Source organism: Falco peregrinus, chromosome 8 (assembly GCF_023634155.1).
Source record: "Falco peregrinus isolate bFalPer1 chromosome 8, bFalPer1.pri, whole genome shotgun sequence".
Taxonomy (NCBI): Eukaryota; Metazoa; Chordata; class Aves; order Falconiformes; family Falconidae; genus Falco; species Falco peregrinus.
The window spans coordinates 14,616,611-14,638,230 of NC_073728.1; the positions used below are offsets into that span (position 1 = coordinate 14,616,611).

At 42.2% G+C, this 21,620-nt stretch overlaps 1 protein-coding gene across 1 annotated transcript in view; it reads right to left on the minus strand.

Moving 5' to 3' along the window:
• The window catches only part of CCNYL1 (cyclin Y like 1), a 34,340-nt gene extending 13,047 nt beyond the window's left edge, over window positions 1-21,293 (minus strand). Inside the window, exons 1-6 of the mRNA XM_055813115.1 lie at window positions 20,794-21,293; window positions 7,318-7,392; window positions 5,206-5,240; window positions 3,474-3,574; window positions 1,943-1,978; window positions 1,194-1,245 (exon numbers count right to left, since the gene is read on the minus strand). Of these exons, the coding sequence (XP_055669090.1) occupies window positions 1,194-1,245; window positions 1,943-1,978; window positions 3,474-3,574; window positions 5,206-5,240; window positions 7,318-7,392; window positions 20,794-21,028 (534 nt within the window). The 5' untranslated portion in view covers window positions 21,029-21,293. The remainder of the gene's footprint in view (window positions 1-1,193; window positions 1,246-1,942; window positions 1,979-3,473; window positions 3,575-5,205; window positions 5,241-7,317; window positions 7,393-20,793) is intronic.
• Window positions 21,294-21,620: the final 327 nt, after the last annotated feature.

Sequence of the window (21,620 nt, forward strand, 5' to 3'; positions counted from 1 at the left end):
ACTGCAGTAAAACAGAAGAAACCTTTAAGTGTTCCCTAAAGGGCACAATGATTCTCCTCTATTCATACACATTAACTAGGAGGTAGGCTATATGAAAGGATCAAAAGATGTCAGGTTGCCAAATAAAGAAAAGAAATTGTCTGATGAAGTGGAATTCATCTTACATAAATCATTTTCAGTGTAAAACAACTGATTCAGGTAGTTAAATCAGCAGAAAAGTCTGGTCCAAAACTGAAGTGCCATCATCCATACAAGAAATCTTCTGTATAGCTCTTCTCCTGAAGTTCATTATTTTTATGGACTAAAGGATTGTATTTATTCAAGTGTACAAAAAAAAGTAGCACAATGGGTCATGTTTAGGGATGAAACTCTAAAAAAACCTTAAAATACTTAATTGTTTATTAAAAACTGTTTATTAACAAGCCAAATCTGCAAGACAGATGAAGCTGCATTCACTCAGGTAAGTCCCAGAGCAAACTCAACTTTTAAAGCCACTAGAGCTTTGCTAAATTTACTTCAAATGAAAAGTAACACATTTCAAATGAAAAACAAAGGGAGTGATTCTGTAGGACAGTCATTAAGCTCAAACTGGACATAAAAAGCACACACTCCACTCCTGAGCTTGCCTTTGCCTAAAAAGATGTACCAGGACAGTCATGTTACAATCACATGCTGAAAACTCCTAGCTGTTACTGCAAGCAGCATTAAGCACATCGGCTTTAAAATGTGCTTTTCAGGTTTTTTTAAAAGACCAAACACACTGTCTCGTGCTTTGTGTGACACTTCATGTATTATGTTCTCCTGTTTGTAGCCATTGAAAAGGTTAGGCACATACCTACTAACTATGTTTTCCTAAATAAATAGGAAAGACTTTTAAGGTAATGTTAAAGAGGGGAAGACAGACAAAGTTCAGATATGAAATATGCAAGGATCAGCACATGCTTGCTTTCTATTTGGATTCAAAGCATAGAAAACCAAACATACTTTGCAACATGCAGAAAGACTGGGTTCTGTTCACGATCTAGCTGATAGCGAAAGTCCAGAGGAGACCGTTTACACTGTATGTTATATGTAAGATACAATTTAAAATCAATTTTCTTGTGACCTGCTGCTAAGATATTTTTATGATTTATACAATACAAACCAAGATGTTAAACTCTCTTCAATTCAGAGAATCAAAAAGTTACACTTACTGTGAGAGGATGAGATTTTTCATCAAAAATATCCAATGATCTGTCGGAATCTCTACAAAGTAAAATTCTCTGGTTTAGCAAAAGGAGTTAGTTGCTAATGCTGTGCTCCACTAAAAAGTACTATTCATTAAAAAGAATAAACGCACATATTTTATAGTTCAGCTTTTCCTAGAATATGGTATGAAGTTATATTGTATTTTCCCAAAGCATTTAATGATGAGATCTTACAACTGAGTATTAAAGCTAAACCAATAATAGCTATCCATGTTCTCATATTATGCTTAGTACAGTTCTCCCTTAAAATGTGAAACCATCTCATTAATAGCGTTTATTTCAAAAAGGCAACTGTAATTTTGAAGCATATGCTGCAACTAGCTGTCATGGCAAGGGTTATTTGTACATGGGACAGAGTGTTCCTTCAACCATCAAAAATAATCTGTTCCTCTGTATTCAGGTAAAGCTAAACAAAGTCCAAAGGCTGACTTGCGATGAGTTAAGTGTATTTTCCTTACTCCCTCTTTTGAATTTTTATGCTTCGCTCTCAATGAAGCACATGCCATTGGACAGTGGTATTACTGACCTTCCACATCATCTTCAGAGAGGGTACAAGGAGGAAGCAGATACAGCATAAACTTCCAGATTTTTCAGCTCCTTTAAGTTATCCTAGCTGTTACTGAAGTGACCAAGATCATATCCTTGGCTCAAAAAGAAAGTTGTTATATTTCAGAAAGAAGAGAAAGTTCACTCACCTGTTCTTTATATGGTAGAATATTGCTAATGTTACACTAAAAAAAGAGAAGAATAAAAAGAAAGACTTAATAAAGCATATTCTGTGAACACTCTTCCACTACAAAAGCTGTTGTTCAGGGCAAGATGTTCAGAATCCATTACGTACTGGCTTCCTCTCACGTTCTCAAGTACTCTGTCTCATTTCTAATGTTTACCTGCCTGAAGATAAACTGGCCAAAGCAAATTTGCTACCCAAACTACTTTGACAATCATTGTACAGATACTTTTGCCACAAAATGTTATGCTGCATTTTAAACTCACACTTTCATTGCCTAATTAGGTGACATTTATTGCAAATGTGGACTATTCACAACTAAAATACAATAAAAGTTCTACTTGATGTCACATACGCTGTTGTAGATATTCTGCTATTTTAACTCTGTATCTCTGGCTGTCTTAATTTAGGACCTGTCTTCCAAAAAAAGAAAGAGAATATTAATGAAGATTATGTTATACTAGCATAATCCAAGAAGGGGAGAACAGATCTCAGTCTCCGCTCAGTCAAGTAAGGCAATAGATTTCATATTGACACTCATCTACGATGGCCAAATTTCAGATCCTTTACTGGCAGTGACAACAGGAACGCTGCCATTACAGGAATTCATCACAGGCAAGCTCTGATCTGTTGCCAGCTGTACACCACTTCAAAATGGCACAAGCACTGTCTTTTAGGTTCTTTCTTCTCTAGAAAAGGAGGGACATGCCAGATACCTTTGTTTGAAACCAAATTTGAAAGCGACAGGTTAACTTGGACATTTCCAAACTCTACTAAACTGTTAAAGCAGTAAAGTCTTCTGGGCCTGAAGCTACTTTGCCTTCCGTTCCCTTCAAGCACAGTAAAACACTCTTCTCCGTTCTCGGCTGGTATCATCGACAAGCAAAAAACTGTCTGTGTGGTGCCCAGAACAACAGGTCAAGTAGCCATTTCCATTGGAGAACCAAGACAACTAAAAAATTATCAAACTCTCCTACCTGAAATAACAAGACGAAGTGGAAAGCCTAGAACCAAACCGCAAGCCAGCAACATGTGTTATCCACGACTAGAGGGCAGACTGATACCACTGCAAGCAGCAACCAGTCCTGCAAACTTCTCCTGCAACTCCATACGAAGTCCATTTCAAGTTTTCCCAGATGGAGTTTCTGGATTTGGCTTTCAGTGTGAAGCCTTTGAGCTCCCCACCCCAACACACATCTTTAAACCCAAAATGCTGACACGCTTCGCTGCCTCAGATTCTCAAGTGCACAATGGCAACTACTTTGAGCTACAACAGTATATTAGCTCTGTAATGGGAAAAAACCAAAATGCAGCTCACTTCTGCAGTCATAATTAGCCAGACCTCTACACCCCTTCCACGACCACCCTGAATAAGCAGTGCTGTGCTCCTCCCATTCAAGTCTGTAACTGGTGTTGTAACAGACAAGACCACCACAAAATCCCAAATAAACCCTGCAATGCTGCTCAGCCTCTTGTTGATGACAAATGGTTCTTACCACTTTATTGTGCTTCTAAGGTTGGGTTGACTGACGGTGCTGTCATCTATAAATATTGTTGAGCAGGAGCTGTATTTTTTCGTAAGCTGCCCAGGAGAAACCTTTGGGGGGGGGGAAGAACAGAAAAAAATTCAAAGAAGAGGGATTCTGTAAGTTTTGGTTTACCACACTGAATCCTGGCTTTACTCAAGTAGTTACTGCAGAGGAGGTCTTTGTAGATGAGTGCTCCTGCTATGTAAGCTGCCCTATAGCTATCAAGTTCCTGAGGATACCCTTTGTGTACGATAAGTTTATAAATCATCCCTTGTAATATACAACGTGATGGTTTTAGGTAGGTAATTTTCAGCAGAAATAGCTGCAGGTAAAGCAGCAAGTCCTCTGATTTGCTTAGTTCTCTTCCATTCCGTTCTTGCCAGTTCAGGTCTCAGTCTTCCCTCTCTGTGATGTACTTTATTACTGTGACTCCATAATAATCTTGTCCTTTCTTTTACATCCTATACCTTTACATTTTCTGGTTATTCAATATCACTGCCTGCAGAGAAAATTTTGCATTTGGGGTTTTGTCTTGTTATATTTCAGAAAAAAAGAAGCCTCTTCCTGACGTTGCTCATTTCTCCCATGTATTGTTTAGCATCTGGAAATAAAAGTGTTACTATTATCCTTACTTTTACTCTTTAGAGCTAGCAGTATGTTCCATGATCTCTCCTAATCCTGTAGACTTGATGAGCTAGGACATCATAATTGAGGGAAGAGTTTTAATCAAGCAATTCAGGATTCATTAGTTTTTGCCAGAATCTTTTTAAATGCCTTGTCTAAAAACTTGAAAGTCTTCCATATGACAGTGTTGGCACCCTTCACCATGCAATGGCTGCCCGGGAATATCTCCCATTCCAGCTGAAGTTTGCCAGCAAAAATAATCCAATCATGCTTCAGCTTGCTGCTGGCAGACTGAAGCTGGAATAGAGTGAGTGAAAGAAAAAGTGAAGAAAAAGAAAGAGCAAAAAAGAACCACCCCCCATAATCATACTAAATACAACAGACTTGAAGTATCATTCTCTTACCAGTAACTTATCAGTAGACACTTCACTATACAGTATTTTTTAAGCTTTGTATTAGTAACTTCCATTCTTAGCTTCACTAATCAATGATTTTTTATCCACTTATTAATGACACTACATCTTTTCTGTATTTTTTTTTTGTTAAGTGAGGGGTCAAAACCAACTAATATTTGGAGAAGAAGCTTAGAGCGTATTTTCAGATTGTAAAACTAATGGACTATCACTTGTTTCTCATGCTGCTGCTGCTGTTTGCTCATCATTCCCTTTTCATGCTGGATACATTTCTTACAGTAAGTCCTGCAGTGATGCTCAAACAGCAAGTCATTTAAGACTTATCTCCACTGATAAGTTAAGCCAGTTTTATTTCTATTTAAAAAAAAACGTAGTGAGATTGACTTATGTTTTCTCCTCTACTGCTCTGAAAACTCAAAACTGTTACAAGAAAAAATCCGTTCTTATGCTTTTTGACATCAGCCATTCTATACTCTGCCATACTGTGCCTGTTTATTTTTTTTTAAAGACAGGCAATGATAATTCAGGGGCTTTTTGCTAAGGAGGGTTTGGAACATGTGTAGGACTATACACCTAGCACTACTACAGTTGTCTCTTGAATTTGTCTGTGTCCTAATATGCTTGTATTATCTATATAGCACAGTAGGAATTTGTTTACTTACGTGATTGATGTGGTTACTCTTCCTCTTCTCTCGCACTAGAAAGAAGGAGAGAACGTGAACTGGAAGTTTTCTAAAATACAATTCCAATTTATGTTCAATAAAGTCATTCTATTAACCTAGTCTTCTGAAGCACGTAAGTATTAAAGGTTTCAAATTTGACTTTAGATGTCTGGAAAATTAGTTGGAGGAAAAAAAACACTGAGTTTTATCAAGCTAGTAAACTACATATTACTTCCAACTATCCACATACACATTTAGGAACTGCTTCTACTCATCACACTAATGGGAAAACATCTCAGCTTTTAAAAGATGCTGTGCATCACAAAAAAATGGATGATTTCAGATAGTTCAAATGTCCAACATCCAACAGCAACCACTTAGCAATCAGAAGTAAAAACATCACACACTGAACCTGCCAAAGACACACAAGGAGGAAGCTCACTTCCCAGCACTACCTATGTGTTCTCTCTCCTCCTATTAAGTATCTTTTTACCTTCTGCAGAAGATGCTGGCACAAGCCATGCCTATTTATCGTATAGCTGCAACCATGTTGTTTGATCATTTTAAACTACATCAGCCTTTCAACAAAGGTTGCAAGGTTTAACTTCCAGCTGTAAGGGTAGCAGTAAAATAGTGCTGTTAGAGGAGAGCTGAGAGTTGCATACATGCAGAAAGCTGTACAAACGTGATCAGCCTGGACAGGTGACTTCTCCAAAGTTTTGACTTCAGAACATTACCACTTGTTAGCAGGACACAGTCTCTAATGTATTTAGAAAAATTAACAATTGGAAGAGATTATCCACATTTTTTTTGGTCTTTTTGCATAAATCAAAACTTGTCATCCTGATAATATATCAATAAAAGAACTTAAAGATATTAATTCTACTAGTTCTATGGAGGGTTAACCAAAGAAGATCCAGTGAAATTCGAAAATAAATTATTATGCCTGACTTGTCCATAAAAACACCCTCTAAAAATCAATTCATCCAGCTAATACAAACTTCAGAGAATAGTTTAGTAGTTGTTATGTCACCTAGCAGACCATTCTTCCATATGAACACGGGTGTATACATTACATTAAATTTGAAGAATACCAAATCATGTTTTAAAAGCAATACTACCCCCAAGATGGATGTCCATGTAGTTTGAATGTTACTTGCAGCAAGGCTGAAAGGCTGCACAGCGAAGCTGCACTATGAGCTATGCACAAGAACTATGTCAACTTACTAACTGCAACTTCAGCAGTGGTCACCTAACAGGCGTTTGAAATGTGCAGGTCAGATCCTCTGTTTGAGGACTGGCCTTGGAGGCATCAACAAAAGAGACTTACACTTCCTTGGTATCATCGCTTTGGGAGAATCATGCTAGTGCTTGTTTCCACTGCTCACAGGTCATCTGAGCATTGCAAAGTTGATACAACTGACAATTTTACTTCTTGCCATAAGACTCTGAATAGCAGGACTGCAACTGACAGATCTGTCAAAATAATTCTACTTTTCCGTGATAAAGCTATGCCAAGGTAGAAGACACATGGCAGCTTTCCATCAACACATCCAATCTCAAGTGCAACACTGTTTTAGAAAAAACAGCGAAGAAAAAACTTCTTCCAACAAGAACCAACTATAAAAGGAACAGAAGCATTTTTAAAAGAATATCTGAAAACCCTTTTTAGTTGCAACTTCAAAATTTACCATTGTCAGAATTCTTTTCTATTTGTACAATATGGAAACGCCTCCACTTTTTAACAAGCTATAGTATTGTTCACAATTGACTTGATTAAGTAAGCAAGGGATCTGCAAAGAAACATCCTTTAACTTTTTTTTAAAATACTTTTTAATTTAATTTGAAACAGTCCTTGGTCATAAAAAAAGCCCACCACTGCTTGAAGCTTGAACTAACACTCGTGAAGAAAGGCATGCTGCTTCAGACTATTGGGATCCAGACTCTGAAATCTCCTGGTATTTGAGCATTTCTGTGTAAACATGCAAATTATTAATTTCTATGCTTTGAAAGAATTGAAGCAATTTAAGTGTTCCCAAGCTGTATAATTAAAATAGTTATTTTTCCAGGTTTCCTCCTGCCTTTTTTTAAAATGGAAAAAATTTAGCTTACCATCTGTTTGAGACTTGCTCAGGAAAATTGTGCTTGCTCTGGGATGATCAGATGGATTAGATTCCAAGGCTAAATCTGAAACAGAAAGGACAAAAAAAGGAGACACCTTTAACAGAAGATGATTACTTGATTACTGCAACAATTCCCACCCAGCCTTAACAAGCTCAAGCACAGTGATGGAGACAAGACCAGAATGGGCTGCCTCTCTAAAGCAAACCCTTACTTTTGCCATGATAAATAAAAACCTGACATCTTCCTTTCTGGGGAAAAAAAAACAAACACAAAAACAAACAAACAAACAAAAAAAGCCTGTGGACTTATTCCTATTGCCATGAAGCTCTGAAGTAGCTTATAGTTTCCATCAACACAAAATCTGGAAAAGGAGATCTTAGAAAACAAAAAACATCTTCAAAAGTCAGTACACACTCCTGCATGCTAGGGTAGCTGGATGTGGAGCCTGTGCTCAGTAGAGGGCAGAAAGCTAGAACTTTATCAAGAGCATAATTTAAAACAAAACAAAACAAAAACACACAGACAGAAAGAAAAAAAAGAAGAAAAAAAGAGGACGCTGCTGATCTTTCACTCTATGCTTTAGGTACCCAATATGGCAGGAAACAATCTCTGCGGTCTTATAAAAGGACCTAATAAGTAACTTTTACAGTGCTGATAAATACCAAAACATGGGTCTTACACTATTCTATTATTTTGGAATTTCAAGAAAAACTCTCTACAACTAGTATGTAATTATTGAAGAACAAAATGACTGCTTTAATCCTTTGCCACAATGAACAAGTGATGACATTAATGAGGATGTTATTACCCCCTTAGATTAAGATGGGACTGATTACTAAAAAGTTTGTTGATGAAACTGTAAACATCACGATGAAATTTTGAGCTGCATTAGCTCTGACAGAAGAAACAGCTGTTCTGAGGAAGTCACACTACAGACACACTGACTTAAGCAAACTTACGAACAGAACAATCTGTGATCCTGTACATCCTGGAAAGAGCAAATTTGCATTCTGATCTTCCTGCGTGCTACTTACGCCACGCTAACCACAAAAGCATGCAAGCTCACAAACTTGCACATTAGTGTTTAAGGTGCTACAGCAATGCAGTTGCCACACCCTTAAGAATCACCATCAACTTTTAATTAAAACAAAACAAAACCCCATAAACTTAAGAGAATTTTATGCACTCAACCAATAGAACTCTGGTTAAATAGTAGCCGAAGTACGCACAAACTGTCTTGGTGCTGGAAATCTTAACTATGCAAATGTTTTGTGCTGCACCTAACTCACAGTACAGCCACAGCCCTCATGCGTTGGCGAGTGGACGTAATTGCAGAAGTGTGTGTGTCCCCAAGACGTCCCATTCCAGATTCCCACTGGTACACAACACTGGTATCCAGACCTCTGTTTTCCAAGTACTTGGTGTACAACATAACTGGCCTTAGACAAACGCTACTGCTCAAACACTGGTCCAGGATGCAGAACACTGTAATTTTGAATCTGTACTGTGTAAGGTAGCCAACATCTATCTAGAAAAACTGTTCAGTTGTTCACGTTTGCCCCCTCTCAAAAACGGCCAGTCAGCTATGAAAGCAGACCATCTCAAGCAGTTTTTAAAAGCTAACCTACAAAACCAGTATTTCTGTTTTCACCTTACCGTGCTCATTCATGGTACACAGTGAACAGATACCTGAATTTAATCATGTAGTTCTAGTCTGAGTAGTCCTGGTTTAGAAACCCTAGAATGGAATTCGTGTTACAGCTCATACCTGAGGTACCACAAAGACGCATTTGATTCTGGAAAAAAACAAATCAGCATGCAGTAGTATGCCATACTGGCACATTTTAAATATTTGTATAAATATTTATATATTGTATAAATATTGTACAAACGTATATAAATATGTTTGTAACGTCTCAACAAAATAGTGTTAACTGTTGTTTCAAATTTGTCCACAATGTTGACAAGTTCTGATTTAGCAAAAAAACCACCAACCAAACCACCCAACAAACTTTGACAAAGACCAAGGAATTCACTAATAATGGCAAATATTAAACAACTTTTTAGATTTGAGAAAGGAGTGATTAAGAAATGGCAATATTTTACTGGTCTGACAAATAAGTACATCAACAGGCAGAACAAGACTAAAATATGCAGATCTAAAATAGTGATTAGCAAGTTAGGATGCAAACAGAGCAAACTACTCAGAATTTATTCACTTACAGTTCAGCAGCAACTTTTAGAACGAGTCAGTCAGGTTAGAAGTGACCTCAGGAAGCCTCCCATACAACCTCTTCTCTGAAAACAGGGTCAGCTATGAGGTATAATTACGCTGCTGAAGGCTTTATCCAGCCGAGTCTTTAAAACCTCCAATAAGGGTCCACAGAACCCGATCACCTTTCCCACCGAGGGGGGACTAATGCCTACGAGGCTACGGGGCTCGCTCCGTAGGGAAGAGCATGTAGGCCTGTAGGAGACTTGTCTGATATTCAGGGGGAGGCAGCACGGGCAAAGACAAGCACAGGCCAACAGAAGGAAAGGGGCTGCTGACTTCATTAACTCCTAACACAGTGCTTTCCGTTTCTCCTTGTTCAATTTCATTGGGTTCCTGTTGGCCCAGCCCTCCAGCCCACCTAGGCCCCCCTGGACAAGCAGTCTCCAGCGTACTGACTGTTGCCCTGTTGGGTGTCATCTGCAATTTGGGCACACTCCATTGCCTCCTCCAGGTCACCGACAAATTAACGTTAGACAGGTGCTTTTCTCCCCAAGGAAGAGACAGTACGGGATAATGCCCATCCTGCCCTCACCCTCTAAAAAAAAAATAAAATACACCAAAATCTTGACTTCCCCAAGGTTTTGATTTACTTTGCAATGATATGACTTGCTAAAGCCCACTTCTTACAGTTTCTGCCTTTTCTTGTGCTCTGCTAGTCCCTATATCCACGCTGCTTAGACATTCGAAATCAGGTCTAGGGCTAAAAGCACTACAAGAGTTAAAACACCTGCACTGCAAATGCAGCCAACTCTCATCCCAGACAAGAAGGGTCTAAGACCTGCAGCACTGCAGGATGCACAAAGGCACACAATACTGACATGGCCACGCAAGTCAAACTTGTCCCCCTGAACCCAAGTAGACCCACACATCTGAGGAGAGGAAAAACAGTGAAGTCCACAGTGCCTCTGCCAGACACAAGATGCTTTCTGCTGGACAAAGTCCCGTGTATCAGTACTCATAGCACACTAATCCACAGATTATACAACCAGAGTTACGGTACTAATGAAGTCTAAGACACATTGTGCAGGCCCCAGTAAAAAACCCCACAAAAAGTGATCAAGACTAATTGTAGCTAGGTTTCTTAGCCCAGAATAACGTGGCATTAGCAGAAACAGTACATCTGCTTTTGTCTTGCAAGACACTGCAAGGAAAGAAAGATGCATTTAGTAGCCCACTTCACTGTAGCTTTCCTCTTCTAAGCAGCCAGAGAATTTTAACCGTCTCTTCTGTGCTGTTCTCCCTGGACAATGCTTTTTCCCAAGCAATGGAAAAATCAGTCACACAATTTGCTCTTTCTAAACTGCCAGCATTGCTCATGAAATACCAAAAAGCAACAGCAATACAGCTAATGAAGGAAGCATAAGGCAAGAGGCAGGTAAGGATGTGAAAAGAGGCAAAATGTGACGGGAAACACGGCTAAAGGAAAGCCAGCGGAAGAGATAAATCTGCCTGCAAACAATCTGACTCACAACCAAGCATAACTCTTAATACTTCATCCTGGTAGAACTTGTAAGTCCAAACCCAAGATACCTAGCCCTGAAAATAAGGGTCTTGATTAGGATCTACATCACAAGATGCATGACAAAAAGCTCAAGCTTCACAGAAAGTTAAAAGAAAAAGAAAGAAACATGATATGCCACAAGATGAACGAAATAACGAGAATTAAAACATGCAGAAACAAGAATGAGAAATGAGAGAAGCAACAAGAAGATACAAAGAGCAAGAAAACAACTCCAAAAGATTTTTGTTCTAGAGGCTATTGACTCAATAGAAGTCAAAACACATTTTCTGTTGGACCCTCACACTTAGTGATGAAGAGGTGAGAAGGGAAGATTTCCACCAGAAATTAAGCCTGCGGGAACAGCGCAGTAACACTGCCACGCTACAACAGCCCTCCACCTCTCCGAGAGCTACATATTAAACACAGCTTTTCCCTTTATTTCGCTGCATCTCTCAGTGCCGTTTACTCACGTGGCACTACCAAGCTTGTCTGATCAACCCTGTCTCCAACTGGAGCACAGAGAAGCCTGAACTTGCTTCCCCCTCTCAGCATTCTCATTTTAAAGAATCCCTTGCAGCTTGCTTGCCCTTCAGACAATCTCAGCTACCTCTGCTACTGCTGTGTGCTCAGCGCGCTGGTAAGAGCATGTGGTCCCCCACAGGGCAGATCACATTACTTCTAAAAGCAAACCTCTGCCCCTAGCTCAAGCTCTTACGTCCTTCCCTCAACACAAAATCCGCATTAAGACTTTACTTTTATTCATCTATGCCATATAAGAATGCGTGTGGGTATTATGCATTTATAATGCTACCTATTTATCTACTGTTTTACACCCCTCCACGAGTGATTTCTAACGATTAAGAACACATGTTACACACTGCATCACACTACATATATCATTTCACGAATAAAGCTGACAGTCAAAGATGTCACTGTTATTAAGTAGCAGCCCTTTGAAAACTTCACTACTTTAGAACACTCTGTTATTGCGGTCCCTTTGTTCATTTTAGCCACATCCTCTGCTTTACTAGACAGCAGTAACATTTGGATACACCACATATTTAAAGCATTAAAACATTATATCATCTCTTTGCCATAAATAGTTTCTTCCCTTGCTCACTGGGTTACCAGCTTTGATTAATGTTTGAGTCTCCCTTGTATTTCATTAGCTTACAGTGTGGAAGATGCAAGTTGCTTAAAAGCTCCCAATAAAGATTTAAAAATTAAAAGAAATTAGACTAACAAATTTGCCAATGCATTTCAGAAATGTTATTCCTAACAATAACTTCATATAAAATTATTTGTCCTTTAAATTATGCTATCCTATTTCTACTACCAAAAACTTTCCTAAAAGTTACAACTCTGGTTTCCAAATTCAACCTGCTTCATTTCCTCCTCACCAGCCACAGTGAGCGCACCACAGCACCCAGCACACAGGTTGTTCTCCATTTGCCTTCTCCTGTTATGTCCCCAGTTACACACGGGTTAGTCTATCCTTTAAACACACCATGGGTGGCTCCTTCCCCAAATTTGGACAGAATGAAAGAACTTTGATCTCCTGATTATTCACCTTTAACAATTTACATCTCTTCCATAATGGGATGGACTCAAAAGATACAAAACTTGCTCCGTTTTCCTAACTAAAACAAGCAAATCTGAATACATAAAGGTGTATAAATATATACCTATATATACACATAATTAAGTGCTTTCAAACACAACCAGTTCTCAGAAAGGAACCCTATTTTGAGGGAGAATCTTGGTGAAAAGTGTCTTGACCAACACTTGCATATGCATAGGCCCCTTAAAAACACTCTAGCTCCACAGGGGAAATGAACTCTTTATACAGAGAGAAAACCAACTAAACCCAGCCCACACAGGTGGCCTTTGTTCACACAAAGAGGGACTATTTAGGTTGAAAGAGACCTCTTGAGATCACCTAAATCCAACCCCTGCTCCAGCAGGGCCAGCTAGCGCAGTGTGTCCAGGACTCTCTCCGTCAGGTTTTGACTGTCTCCTCAGACAGAGACTTCACAAGCTCTGTGGGTGGGCAACCTGTGCCAGTGTTTGACCACTCTCATTGTTAAATGATTATTTCTAAAGATCGTGACTTTACACAATACACACAGAAAGCTAGTTAAGATCTGTCAGTTGTTCTTTATAGCGCTACTTTGAGAACACAGCAATATCATTACCAATACCTGGCACATATCTAAGCGGACTATGATGTTTCAGAAGGCTGCAGAAATTACTTCAATATACAACAAGCTCTCTTAATTAAAAGGGAATTATTTGTTCTTTTACACCACACTCCTAAGTTGTGCTGGTGCAACAAGAAACTGACACAGTAAGCATTTCAGATAGAAAGCAGAAGTGTAAACCATCTATTAAATACTGTGGGCTAGACAGGGTTTAAGTTCTATATTAATTTCTACAGTTTAGGAAAATCAATACAATATTAGTGTTCTTGCATTTCTTAAAAGTGTAGGAGAATCCACACCACTATCATTGACCTCCACAACAAATCCCAACATGATCTTGTTGCACTTGGTTCACAGGCCCTGTTGGGGAAACACGACAGATCTGTTCCACCGCACACAACAGCTAGCCTTTTTGGGACTGAACAAGGTCAAGTGGGCTTCTGTGGCTTTCATGATGTACCTGCCAGGGTTAGAATCCCTTCTACACATTTTAGCTAGACTGAACAGCAGGATGTCAGGAGTGCCCCAAATTCCACAGTGAAGGCAAGGACCAGTTATAAGGGAAGAGAACTAGGTGCCCCTACAATTTTATCTTGGAACTAGAAGGAAAACAGCAGTTCACAAGATAGACTTTTAAAGTAACAAACGTTTCTGTGCTGCATTTAACATAGGACCTTTTAAAAAGGTAAGAGAAAGAACTGGTCCCATGCTGTCCACTTTTTATTCCCCACATAGACCTTCACACAGAACACAATTCACTACCATCAGAAGCTAAAGCAGAACTCCACGGCTCTAATTTTTTAGTTAAGCCAAAAAAAAATTTTCTAACACGTTACATATCAACCAAATCTTATAATCCCAGATCGATGCTGATAACTGCAAGTGTAAGGAAAGCCTTTCCCATAACTCCTCACATGCGCTCTGCCTTACTTATCACAAGACATGGTTCAGAAAGAAAAACAGGTGAGTACCATAAATTTCAGTCTCATCTAGTGTCTGCAGGTAACCAAAATAAGATGCACTGTACTGTGTGCAAGGTGTCATATGCCACCTGATGGGATGGCATATGTTGTGGTTTTTCTGCTCTTCCAATTGTTTGCATTAATGCAAACTTGAAATCAAGTTTGAGCTTTTATGAAAGTTAACAGTGTCATCAAGTTTTGTGCCATTTTAGGCATAAGTTCAAACACAGTGGCTTTGTGTGTTCCCAGCTTACCTGCAGTTTGTTCTATAAAAGAAAAATAACTATCTGCATAACAAAACATGTTCAACCGTTTTAAAGATTTTTTTTTTTTATGTCTTTGAGAGACAATAATTAGAGTCTGCTTGGCATGTTTGATGACTTTTCACACTGGAAAAAACCCAACCACCATGTTTGATTCCTGCAATGATGCAAGACCCTTTCAGAACTCCAAGTTGTGTTCTGTTGCTCCAGAAGCAAAGCCGCTTTTTATTTATTTATTTTTTTAAAAACGACACAGCTCAAACATGCAGAACGCTACCTGGTTGACAGTGGGATTTTTGTGTAAGTTGTTAAGGTAACCCTGATATTTGCATCACCTGCAAGTATGATCTTCAGTTTTACTCATCTGGCTTTACTACACATTTAAATAAATAGTGCCAAGCTTTTTAAGCCAGTTGCGTACTTGTTTGTCCCTTCAAGTCAAAACATTGAGAGTTTTCCTCTTTAAACATTACTTTTCTAGTGAGTGAAATAAAAGTGGGCATTCAAACTCCAGCTGTAATGAAGAAAACCCAAAGAGAACAGAAATCTCAAGATGAGCTAATTGGCAAGGATCTACAGATCCACGGCTGGGGTTCTTAATGTTTGGTAGAATTTTCCTCCTGCATCTCAGAGTCACTTCTTCCTGTATGTGGAAGAAATGTTGTTAGAAACCTTCATTTAATATATAATGCAAATCTGGGAGGAGTAGGTTTTTGTGTTTTGTTGGCTTGTGCAAGAGTTTGTTCCCCTGTTAGTCAGCTTTTCAGTATGACCTCACCGCCCTGATCACACTCGAGAGCAGATACTTCTAGCCACAAAAATTCTATTGCTTTACAACATCTACCCTGACAGGTAGGGGAGGGAAGAGCAATTCTCCTAAAGCAAGCCAGAAAAGGAAAGGACCCTAGAGATAAGTTACATGGAAACAGTAAAAAAAAAAAAAAAAAAAAAAAAAGTCAAGATGAAAAAATTCAGTTTCCTTAGTTCCACAAGTTTCATCAAACCGCTCAGGTTAGCCATATTATTTCCTTTCAGTTATTTCCCATTTTATGAAAATCTCAAGTTGTCATAGCTGTTGTACTGAACGTCTGAAGAAACACTCACCAAAACAAATCTGTTTCCCTCCATGTGAGCTTCATGTATATATGTTCCATATCAACTGTTCTTAAAAACCCAAGGCTTACACAAACTTGCTCACTGCAGAAGTCTCCAAAATTCAGTGAAGAGAGAAAAGGATAGAGGATTCCCTAGCTGTCAGCAGTACCCAAGCATAAGAACAGAAATACAGATATTGTACTATGGCAATGATTTCTTTTATTTCCACTTCCCAAATTTTTAGATCAATTTCATCATTGTTTCTAAACGACTTAGTGATTCTGTCATTTCCACTACAGGCACTTCAAAGATCATTTCATAAAGGCCCTGACACTAGGCATCTTAAGCCAACAACATGGTAGAGTCAATTCCTTCACGTTTGGTCACGATCACGTATTATTTGTAGCTGCTACAAATACCTTTCTAATTCCTAGCCAGTTATAGGAAAAGAGATATTGAGAGTTCTGGGAAAGAGCAGCGAGGGTAAGTTCAGTGAGAGACTCTGCAAATACAAGGAAAAAAACGAGGAGGAGCACCAGAAAAGGGACATCAGTTGATTTTCACCCCCAATTTCATGTTTGACTAACTAGACTACGGTATTTGCCAGCCTATGCAGCCACAGATCTTCCAACAGAGAGGCACAAAAAACAGCATGAGATGGTTAAGCTTTTCCTGTGCTGAAAACCGTTGGCATCAAAAAGCTGACTCCTTGCATCAAAGTGTTAATCTATTATTATTATTATTTAACTTACTAACATTTTAACCAGGATTTTTTTTTAAAAAAAAACCAAAAACGGGAGAAAAAAACACCTCCACCCACATGCCTGAAGTAAGCTGACATTATGTAAGAGAGGAGCAAATGAACAGTATTTAGACCTTCTGCAAGGAGGTTCATAGACAACCAGCTGGTGAAATCAGATCACAAATACCTGTTTGTATTCAACACTGTTTAGTAACTGCGGCATGCAGGCAACTTGAAGCTTGCCCCTTTCAGCATGGCACAGCCTCTAGAGAGCCAGGGGGCTGCTGAAGAAAGAAAATCAGACACACAGGTGCTTGAAGAGTTATTCTAGACACTAGTCTGCCTGAGCCTGTTCAGGTAAATCTCACTGCATTCTCTATTAACTCTCCTCTTCAAAATCCCCTTCCATTTGGCCTCCCATCTACCCTCTGTGTGATGACTGTATCCCACCCAGCACCTCTCCTGATCCCATCTGCTGTTCTCTCTCATGCCTGATTGTCTCTTCCCTTGTCATTCTTCACCACCCACCCACCCTCAAGTTCTCCAGGTAAAGGTACCAGGTCATTTTGTCCCACCAGTTCAGCAGGTCAACAATTTTCCCCTTGGCTCATGTGAACCTGGCAAACCTCTGCCAAAACTGCTGAACTCAGTACACAACAGAGGTGGAGGGAGATAATGTTCTCAAGTACAAGCGAGAAAAATCTGCCAAGCGAGGCCTTGTTCTAGTTTTATCCAAGGATCAAAGAACTTATGAAAAATTAGATCTATGTTTAAACATCGGGATCTGGCAAGAAAGTGTCAGCCACAGGAAGTTCTCCCCCAAATAACTAAAAAAAAAAAAAAAAAAAAAATTAGAGTAAAAAAGAAGCCCAAAATAAAAATGAGCAAGCACTCATCGTGGGCGTGGGGGTGGGTGATGACTGGGACACACAACACCCAAACAAAAAATCCAAGGAAAAAACAACCCCATCGTCCCCCAGTAATCAACGCAGCCCATATGGCACATTAGGATCAAAGAGCTGCCATTTCTACAACTAGGTAGGAAAGCCTTTTTGGTCAATTCAAACTGCTTCAGACTACTGCTTGCATGCCGAGAGAAGAAACACAATGCTCAGCTAAGCAGTCAACTAGCAGCTTTAGGTTCATTTTAGCTTTCAATATTTAACATTAACAGTAGGCATGAACCTATGTGGAAGAAATTATCATTTTCAATGTTATGTTTATTCCCATTTACTTAATACAACCCGGCTTAGCATATCAAACCACAAATGCAGGCTTATTTCTCACTCTGAAAAAGCACGCACTGAACAGGTTATGGCTTAGGATCTTGAGAACCACAAAACACAAAGTCATCCTTTAAATTCCCTCTTAGCAGTGGATCTGACAATCCCTTCCCATTTGAATTAACTTTTGCTGAAACATTACACTTTCAGTTTCACAGCATGTTTTATCTCCATCCCACTTACCACTGCTTTTTTGTCTTACATAAACACCACTTCATAATCTCCCCATTTTAAGAAAGTGAGATTTTTCTGGTTTAATTCTGATCTGATACAGACAATCTAAGCAGTGCTGACCAGAAAGCAGTACCCCTGTTAAGTAGTGTGCTGGAGAAGCTATAGAATAATCCTCATCTAACAGCATAGACCTGCGAGAACCACATTCCACTTGCTACAAAAAAAGAGGAAGGCAAAACAATATGAAGCACAAAGTTGGTAACTTCTGCGTTCCTGATACAACCTAAACATTCAATTTTAGCAAAACAAGTGCAAAAGTATTAAGATAGACTTAAGAACAACAAAAACACTTAGACAGAAATTTAAGGAATGGGGAGCATCTCCATCACATTTGGATGCTAGCTTTCTGATATATTTAGCTGTGTTCTTAGAAACTCCTAGAACTGAGCAGCATGGAACAAAAATAGCCAAGATGATCTTGACTTCCCCCCCCCCCCCAGCTTTCTCTCTTTTCCCCCCTGCCAAAGCATTCAAGAAAAGGCCAGTCAGTAGATTCCCAGACTTCTGTTACTGACAAAACTGGCATCTTAGCTAACCTATGATATTACACATTAATAGATTTTGGAAGTAATATTTATCCCTCAAATGAAACTGCTGGACTACTTACCACTATAGCAACGAACTAACGCTCTGTAGTAGTCCCAGCACAGAAGCATGTAGGCTGCCTGCATGGTTTAGGTATGCTGACAGCCTTTATAACCTAGAGTTAAGAGGGGTAAGCATAGCTATCTGGTATATGCAAGTGCTGCGTTTACAGATTTATTATTTTCACGGAAGGTCTTAAACAGCAGTATCACTTAAAATTTCATTGTCGTATCTGTTTCATAACACTTGATTTCAGACTTCACAAATAATGCTTTACGTTTTGAAGTTAACTACTTTTTCAATCCTACCCAGGTAGTGCTTTATAATTTTCAAAAATGCACACGAGAAGTTTTACTTCTAATATTGACCATCCAGAGCTGCATCATCATAAAGATATCAAACTTCAATACTTTTTGCAGCCCCAGTCATACCAATCTGAAAACTTGGTATATAGACAAATAGCATCTATCATTTGTAGCAGACCTACTTCCGAGGGCACGCAACAGTGAACGACATACCACTGTAAAATGGATCTTTAAGATCACCTAATTATGCAATTCTAATTATTAGGATTACCTCCTGCCTCAAGACTAAAGTGTCCATAGCCACAAAAGTAACATTTGTTATAGACAGCTACCATCTTATCCTCAGACACTTTCACTCGTGTCTGCAAATTCAAAAAATTAAATACTTCCCTACTTCAAGGCCGGTTCCGACATTTGGATGAATTCACAACTAAGCCCAGTTACTTAGCACTGCTGACATGATCACATACTAAAGATCCAAACAAATACAACCCTTATTCCTGAGCAGATTTATTTAGCTTAGGCATTTTTCCTTGGCTTATTAGAAACTTTAGAGAGTTTAGCTCCTCCTCCCTTAACGAGTCTGGGAGAGCTGAGAGATTTCTCTATTATCTTCCCACAAACATTTTTATTTCTCCTAGATGGCAAATATAATTTCTCCTACTGCAGAACTGCATAGTTGTCTCAAAGGAGATCCAAAGGGCTGGCTGTTCCATCTCGCTTCTGTAACAGCTGCACCATATGGTGCTGTGCAAAACCATGCAAGTTTAATAATTTCATTTCTGAAGGTTTCCCCACACTCTCCTGCAGCTAGTTTCTCGCTGACAGCCATTTTTTTTCCCTTAAGACGAGTACGGAGGGTCAGCGATAATTGTTACTGTGTGCACTGTACATAAAAGATGTCAGACAGTTTATCTTTTGTCGACTGAATGTATTTCATATAGGTGTGGTTATAATTAGGAGGAGGAATAGCAAGGCGTTTGTTAATTAAACTAAGTTTTGAACATCATAAGCTATTACCCCGTGCTGCATGCTTACGGTGTCAAGCGAACACCCAGAGCGGAGCACCCCTAACCTGGCAGACGTTGTCTCGGTAACCCTCACCGCAGCACAAACCTGCAAGCTCTTCCTAGGCATGCCTGGGAAGGAGACGCGTTACAGAGGGGTCCGTGACACCAGTGCTCCAGGTGTAACTGGAAGGAATCGGAACAGCAAACACCTACTTTCCCATGAGCTCAAGGAACGCAAATCAGGCACACGCCAAGAGCTAGGCGAAGGGACCTCGGTGGAACGAGCCCGCAGCTATAACCCAACACCCTGCACTGGCAGATGACAAGTTACCCACGTCCAGCCACAATGATGTCATATGCACACGATCTTTGTAATTCCTAATTCCCCGATTCCCCACACACCCTCTTCCTTCCTCCTGTTCAACAGACTGGATATGCACCAGCTTCTGCGAACCGCCCGGACGCTACGACCGAGTCACGGCTCCATCGTTACGGAGAAACGCGCAGCCGGGCTCGCGCCTCGGCCGGGCGCCCGGGGGCTCCCCCCGACCCCCCTCCGCAGCGGGCCGGGAGCGGCCAGCGGGGCACTCCCGGGCAGGGCACCCGGCCGCCCCCCCCGCCCTCGGCCGGTTACTCGTGAAGCGGCCGCGCCGGCCCCGCGGCTCGTCCCTCGGGGTGCCGGACCCCCGCCTGGCGGCGGCGCGGCCGCGGGGAGCCCGGGGCTGTCAGGGCCGTGAGAGCCGCGGGGAACTTTGCCGGGAGGCGGCAGGCCAGGCCCCCCGGGGCTCGCACGCTGCCCCCGCCGCCGGGACAAAGGGGGCGCGCTGCGGGCGGCGAGGCGCCGCGCCCCGGGTTGCCGGTGTCCCCCGCCCCCGGGCGCCCACCCGCCGCGGAGCGGGGCGGCGGCACCACGGAGGCAGCCGCCGGCGGGGCGGGGGTGCGGTGCCCGGCGCTCCCCGCCGCCCGCCCGCCGGGCCCCGGCGCTCGCCCCCCGCCGCCGCCGCTCACCATCCGGGAACTCCCGGTCGCTGATGTGCTGGAGGTGGGGGCCGCCGCCGCCGGGATCCGAGTCCCCCGACTCGGCCTCCGCCGATCCCGAGCCGGCGCCGCCGCCGCCCGCCGCCGCCTGGTACGCGTCCGCCCAGCGGTCGGGCCCCGGAGCTGCCCCGGCGCCGCCGCCGCGGGCCCGGCTGAGCTTGGGGCTGGCGTCCGGGGATACGCAGCAGGTGACGGTGTTGCCCATGGAGCCCGGAGCTCCCCCGCCGGGCCCCGGCTACGCGGCTGCCGGGCTGGGGCGGGGGAGGGGGAGCCGAGGCGCCGGGCGGAGGGCGGGAGGGAGGGACGGAGGGCGGGAGGAGGGCGGGGCGCGCCTCAGCGCCGCATCACCGTCGCCTCCGCCTCCGCCCCGGCCGGGCGCGGCCCCCGCCCGCCCCAACGGCCGCGCGAGCCCCGCCGCCGCCTCCTGCGCGCGGCGAGCAACGGACCTCGCGCGAGCGGGCCCCTTCCCCCGGGCCGGGGGAGGGGCGGGGGGAGGGGCGGCTCCGCCTCGCTCCCACCCAATCGCCTCCCGCCGGGACGCCGCGTGACGCGGCTCCGCCAATGGGCGCGGGGATCGTCACGCGGCGCCCGCCGCGCCCTTCCGGGCCCGCCCCTATCCTGCCCCGTGCGCACACGCACACGCAGCGCCGGCCGCGCCCCCGCCCCGCCCCCTGGCGGGGCCACGCGCCTGCCCCGCCCGCGGCGCGCCTGGCTCCCGCGGCCCGGCCGCGCACGTGCTGCCGCCGCGCTGCCGCCGCCGCCGTAGTTGTAATAGTGCGATCGTAAAAAACCGACTG